The sequence below is a fragment of the Aquarana catesbeiana genome, linkage group LG05 (assembly GCF_042186555.1).
Source record: "Aquarana catesbeiana isolate 2022-GZ linkage group LG05, ASM4218655v1, whole genome shotgun sequence".
NCBI classification, from domain to species: domain Eukaryota; kingdom Metazoa; phylum Chordata; class Amphibia; order Anura; family Ranidae; genus Aquarana; species Aquarana catesbeiana.
Window position 1 is genome coordinate 652119626 of NC_133328.1, and position 6000 is coordinate 652125625.

General features: G+C 61.7%; 1 protein-coding gene across 1 annotated transcript in view; it reads right to left on the reverse strand.

Moving 5' to 3' along the window:
• The window catches only part of CDK5 (cyclin dependent kinase 5), a 28148-nt gene extending 22765 nt beyond the window's left edge, over positions 1–5383 (reverse strand). Inside the window, exon 1 of the mRNA XM_073632587.1 lies at positions 5233–5383. Coding sequence (XP_073488688.1) covers positions 5233–5269 — 37 coding nt within the window. The 5' untranslated portion in view covers positions 5270–5383. The remainder of the gene's footprint in view (positions 1–5232) is intronic.
• Between the last annotated feature and the right edge of the window lie 617 nt (positions 5384–6000).

The window sequence follows — 6000 nt, forward strand, 5'->3', positions numbered from 1 at the left end:
CGGTCTCTAGTCGTCTCTCCCCCGGTCTCTAGTCGTCTCTCCCCCGGTCTGTAGACGTCTCTCCCCCGGTCTCTAGTCGTCTCTCCCCCGGTCTCTAGTCGTCTCTCCCCCGGTCTCTAGTCGTCTCTCCCCCGGTCTCTAGTCGTCTCTCCCCCGGTCTCTAGTCGCCTCTCCCCCGGTCTCTAGTCGCCTCTCCCCCGGTCTCTAGTCGTCTCTCCCCCGGTCTGTAGACGTCTCTCCCCCGGTCTGTAGACGTCTCTCCCCCGGTCTGTAGACGTCTCTCCCCCGGTCTCTAGTCGTCTCTCCCCCGGTCTCTAGTCGTCTCTCCCCCGGTCTCTAGTCGTCTCTCCCCCGGTCTCTAGTCGTCTCTCCCCCGGTCTGTAGACGTCTCTCCCCCGGTCTCTAGTCGTCTCTCCCCCGGTCTCTAGTCGTCTCTCCCCCGGTCTGTAGACGTCTCTCCCCCGGTCTCTAGTCGTCTCTCCCCCGGTCTCTAGTCGTCTCTCCCCCGGTCTCTAGTCGTCTCTCCCCCGGTCTCTAGTCGTCTCTCCCCCGGTCTCTAGTCGTCTCTCCCCCGGTCTCTAGTCGTCTCTCCCCCGGTCTCTAGTCGTCTCTCCCCCGGTCTCTAGACGTCTCTCCCCCGGTCTCTAGTCGTCTCTCCCCCGGTCTCTAGTCGTCTCTCCCCCGGTCTGTAGACGTCTCTCCCCCGGTCTGTAGTCGTCTCTCCCCCGGTCTGTAGTCGTCTCTCCCCCGGTCTGTAGTCGTCTCTCCCCCGGTCTGTAGTCGTCTCTCCCCCGGTCTGTAGACGTCTCTCCCCCGGTCTCTAGTCGTCTCTCCCCCGGTCTCTAGTCGTCTCTCCCCCGGTCTCTAGTCGTCTCTCCCCCGGTCTGTAGACATCTCTCCCCCGGTCTCTAGTCGTCTCTCCCCCGGTCTCTAGTCGTCTCTCCCCCGGTCTCTAGTCGTCTCTCCCCCGGTCTGTAGACATCTCTCCCCCGGTCTCTAGTCGTCTCTCCCCCGGTCTCTAGTCGTCTCTCCCCCGGTCTCTAGTCGTCTCTCCCCCGGTCTCTAGTCGTCTCTCCCCCGGTCTCTAGTCGCCTCTCCCCCGGTCTCTAGTCGCCTCTCCCCCGGTCTCTAGTCGTCTCTCCCCCGGTCTGTAGACGTCTCTCCCCCGGTCTGTAGACGTCTCTCCCCCGGTCTGTAGACGTCTCTCCCCCGGTCTCTAGTCGTCTCTCCCCCGGTCTCTAGTCGTCTCTCCCCCGGTCTCTAGTCGTCTCTCCCCCGGTCTCTAGTCGTCTCTCCCCCGGTCTCTAGTCGTCTCTCCCCCGGTCTGTAGACATCTCTCCCCCGGTCTCTAGTCGTCTCTCCCCCGGTCTCTAGTCGTCTCTCCCCCGGTCTCTAGTCGTCTCTCCCCCGGTCTCTAGTCGTCTCTCCCCCGGTCTCTAGTCGTCTCTCCCCCGGTCTCTAGTCGTCTCTCCCCCGGTCTCTAGTCGTCTCTCCCCCGGTCTCTAGTCGTCTCTCCCCCGGTCTCTAGTCGTCTCTCCCCCGGTCTCTAGTCGTCTCTCCCCCGGTCTCTAGTCGTCTCTCCCCCGGTCTCTAGTCGTCTCTCCCCCGGTCTCTAGTCGTCTCTCCCCCGGTCTCTAGTCGTCTCTCCCCCGGTCTCTAGTCGTCTCTCCCCCGGTCTCTAGTCGTCTCTCCCCCGGTCTCTAGTCGTCTCTCCCCCGGTCTCTAGTCGTCTCTCCCCCGGTCTGTAGTCGTCTCTCCCCCGGTCTGTAGACGTCTCTCCCCCGGTCTGTAGACGTCTCTCCCCCGGTCTCTAGTCGTCTCTCCCCCGGTCTCTAGTCGTCTCTCCCCCGGTCTCTAGTCGTCTCTCCCCCGGTCTCTAGTCGTCTCTCCCCCGGTCTCTAGTCGTCTCTCCCCCGGTCTGTAGACGTCTCTCCCCCGGTCTCTAGTTGTCTCTCCCCCGGTCTGTAGACGTCTCTCCCCCGGTCTCTAGTCGTCTCTCCCCCGGTCTGTAGTCGTCTCTCCCCCGGTCTGTAGACATCTCTCCCCCGGTCTGTAGACATCTCTCCCCCGGTCTCTAGTCGTCTCTCCCCCGGTCTCTAGTCGTCTCTCCCCCGGTCTGTAGACGTCTCTCCCCCGGTCTGTAGACGTCTCTCCCCCAGTCTGTAGACGTCTCTCCCCCGGTCTCTAGTCGTCTCTCCCCCGGTCTCTAGTCGTCTCTCCCCCGGTCTCTAGTCGTCTCTCCCCCGGTCTCTAGTCGTCTCTCCCCCGGTCTGTAGACATCTCTCCCCCGGTCTCTAGTCGTCTCTCCCCCGGTCTGTAGACGTCTCTCCCCCGGTCTGTAGACGTCTCTCCCCCGGTCTCTAGTCGTCTCTCCCCCGGTCTCTAGTCGTCTCTCCCCCGGTCTCTAGTCGTCTCTCCCCCGGTCTCTAGTCGTCTCTCCCCCGGTCTCTAGTCGTCTCTCCCCCGGTCTCTAGTCGTCTCTCCCCCGGTCTCTAGTCGTCTCTCCCCCGGTCTCTAGTCGTCTCTCCCCCGGTCTGTAGACGTCTCTCCCCCGGTCTCTAGTCGTCTCTCCCCCGGTCTCTAGTCGTCTCTCCCCCGGTCTCTAGTCGTCTCTCCCCCGGTCTCTAGTCGTCTCTCCCCCGGTCTCTAGTCGTCTCTCCCCCGGTCTCTAGTCGTCTCTCCCCCGGTCTCTAGTCGTCTCTCCCCCGGTCTCTAGTCGTCTCTCCCCCGGTCTGTAGACGTCTCTCCCCCGGTCTGTAGACGTCTCTCCCCCGGTCTCTAGTCGTCTCTCCCCCGGTCTCTAGTCGTCTCTCCCCCGGTCTCTAGTCGTCTCTCCCCCGGTCTCTAGTCGTCTCTCCCCCGGTCTGTAGACGTCTCTCCCCCGGTCTCTAGTCGTCTCTCCCCCGGTCTGTAGACGTCTCTCCCCCGGTCTCTAGTCGTCTCTCCCCCGGTCTGTAGTCGTCTCTCCCGGTCTCTAGTCGTCTCTCCCCCGGTCTCTAGTCGTCTCTCCCCCGGTCTCTAGTCGTCTCTCCCCCGGTCTCTAGTCGTCTCTCCCCCGGTCTCTAGTCGTCTCTCCCCCGGTCTCTAGTCGTCTCTCCCCCGGTCTGTAGACGTCTCTCCCCCGGTCTCTAGTCGTCTCTCCCCCGGTCTCTAGTCGTCTCTCCCCCGGTCTCTAGTCGTCTCTCCCCCGGTCTCTAGTCGTCTCTCCCCCGGTCTCTAGTCGTCTCTCCCCCGGTCTCTAGTCGTCTCTCCCCCGGTCTGTAGACGTCTCTCCCCCGGTCTCTAGTCGTCTCTCCCCCGGTCTGTAGTCGTCTCTCCCCCGGTCTGTAGACGTCTCTCCCCCGGTCTCTAGTCGTCTCTCCCCCGGTCTCTAGTCGTCTCTCCCCCGGTCTCTAGTCGTCTCTCCCCCGGTCTCTAGTCGTCTCTCCCCCGGTCTCTAGTCGTCTCTCCCCCGGTCTCTAGTCGTCTCTCCCCCGGTCTCTAGTCGTCTCTCCCCCGGTCTCTAGTCGTCTCTCCCCCGGTCTCTAGTCGTCTCTCCCCCGGTCTCTAGTCGTCTCTCCCCCGGTCTGTAGACGTCTCTCCCCCGGTCTCTAGTCGTCTCTCCCCCGGTCTCTAGTCGTCTCTCCCCCGGTCTCTAGTCGTCTCTCCCCCGGTCTCTAGTCGTCTCTCCCCCGGTCTCTAGTCGTCTCTCCCCCGGTCTCTAGTCGTCTCTCCCCCGGTCTCTAGTCGTCTCTCCCCCGGTCTCTAGTCGTCTCTCCCCCGGTCTCTAGTCGTCTCTCCCCCGGTCTGTAGACATCTCTCCCCCGGTCTCTAGTCGTCTCTCCCCCGGTCTGTAGTCGTCTCTCCCCCGGTCTGTAGACGTCTCTCCCCCGGTCTCTAGTCGTCTCTCCCCCGGTCTCTAGTCGTCTCTCCCCCGGTCTCTAGTCGTCTCTCCCCCGGTCTCTAGTCGTCTCTCCCCCGGTCTCTAGTCGTCTCTCCCCCGGTCTCTAGTCGTCTCTCCCCCGGTCTCTAGTCGTCTCTCCCCCGGTCTCTAGTCGTCTCTCCCCCGGTCTCTAGTCGTCTCTCCCCCGGTCTGTAGACGTCTCTCCCCCGGTCTCTAGTCGTCTCTCCCCCGGTCTGTAGTCGTCTCTCCCCCGGTCTGTAGACGTCTCTCCCCCGGTCTCTAGTCGTCTCTCCCCCGGTCTCTAGTCGTCTCTCCCCCGGTCTCTAGTCGTCTCTCCCCCGGTCTCTAGTCGTCTCTCCCCGGTCTCTAGTCGTCTCTCCCCCGGTCTCTAGTCGTCTCTCCCCCGGTCTGTAGTCGTCTCTCCCCCGGGTCTCTAGTCGTCTCTCCCCCGGTCTCTAGTCGTCTCTCCCCCGGTCTCTAGTCGTCTCTCCCCCGGTCTCTAGTCGTCTCTCCCCCGGTCTCTAGTCGTCTCTCCCCCGGTCTCTAGTCGTCTCTCCCCCGGTCTCTAGTCGTCTCTCCCCCGGTCTCTAGTCGTCTCTCCCCCGGTCTGTAGACGTCTCTCCCCCGGTCTCTAGTCGTCTCTCCCCCGGTCTCTAGTCGTCTCTCCCCCGGTCTCTAGTCGTCTCTCCCCCGGTCTCTAGTCGTCTCTCCCCCGGTCTCTAGTCGTCTCTCCCCCGGTCTCTAGTCGTCTCTCCCCCGGTCTCTAGTCGTCTCTCCCCCGGTCTCTAGTCGTCTCTCCCCCGGTCTCTAGTCGTCTCTCCCCCGGTCTCTAGTCGTCTCTCCCCCGGTCTCTAGTCGTCTCTCCCCCGGTCTCTAGTCACCTCTCCCCCGGTCTCTAGTCGTCTCTCCCCCGGTCTCTAGTCGTCTCTCCCCCGGTCTCTAGTCGTCTCTCCCCCGGTCTGTAGACGTCTCTCCCCCGGTCTCTAGTCGTCTCTCCCCCGGTCTCTAGTCGTCTCTCCCCCGGTCTCTAGTCGTCTCTCCCCCGGTCTCTAGTCGTCTCTCCCCCGGTCTCTAGTCGTCTCTCCCCCGGTCTCTAGTCGTCTCTCCCCCGGTCTCTAGTCGTCTCTCCCCCGGTCTCTAGTCGTCTCTCCCCCGGTCTCTAGTCGTCTCTCCCCCGGTCTCTAGTCGTCTCTCCCCCGGTCTCTAGTCGTCTCTCCCCCGGTCTCTAGTCGTCTCTCCCCCGGTCTGTAGGCCTCATATCCCCGGTCTCTGGTTCTCTCTCTCCCTCCGGGTCGGTAGGCCTCACATCCCCGGCCTGTCGTAGTTCCCAGCCCCCGCTCTCCCCTCACCCTCTCCGATCTTCTCCAGCTTCTCGTACTTCTGCATCCTCCACTCTCGCCTCCTCCCTCGTACTGCGCACGCGCACAACGAAGCTCCGCCCGCAGCCGTCACTGATCACGTGGGCGGGGCCCCGCAAATCCGCGCGTGCGCGTTTTGACATGATTATTTTTTCTCAATTCAAATTTTCAGCGGGGTGGGCCGTTATCTGGAGAAGGGGCGGGGTATCGGCGTGTCAGCCATCTTGGTACACCTTTATGTATAAGGTGTAGTAGAGTCTGGTTGAGTTTGAATTACAAACTTGATCGGCGTAGACAGCGGCGGATTCCCCGCCCTTCACTGCCGGTATTCTGTCATTTTCTCCAACCCGGTGTTTCATCAGATTCGGCGAGCCGTCAGACTGTATAACGGAAGTGACGTTCCGTCTCCGCCATCTTGCTACACCACGCACTCCTCTTCAATAAGGTTACAGTGAGAAGTCGGCAAGCGGACATCTTGTTACACCCACCGGAAGTTTTGCATTTCACACTCATTTTAACAGAAAAAAAATCAGCTTATATAGTGAAGTGTAGAGTGAAGAGGGGATTTTGGGACTTTAAGTGAAATCATGGCCTGGTAGGACCGCAATTTCCATCCCTGTTAATGTGACAGAAAACGAGCGGGCCAACAAGCGAGCGACAAGGGGGCGGGGCTTTAAGTGAAGCATCTGGTTTGTAATTGGATAGATTGGTGGATACATAAAATGTTTATTGTATAATACACAATACGTAATAAACATA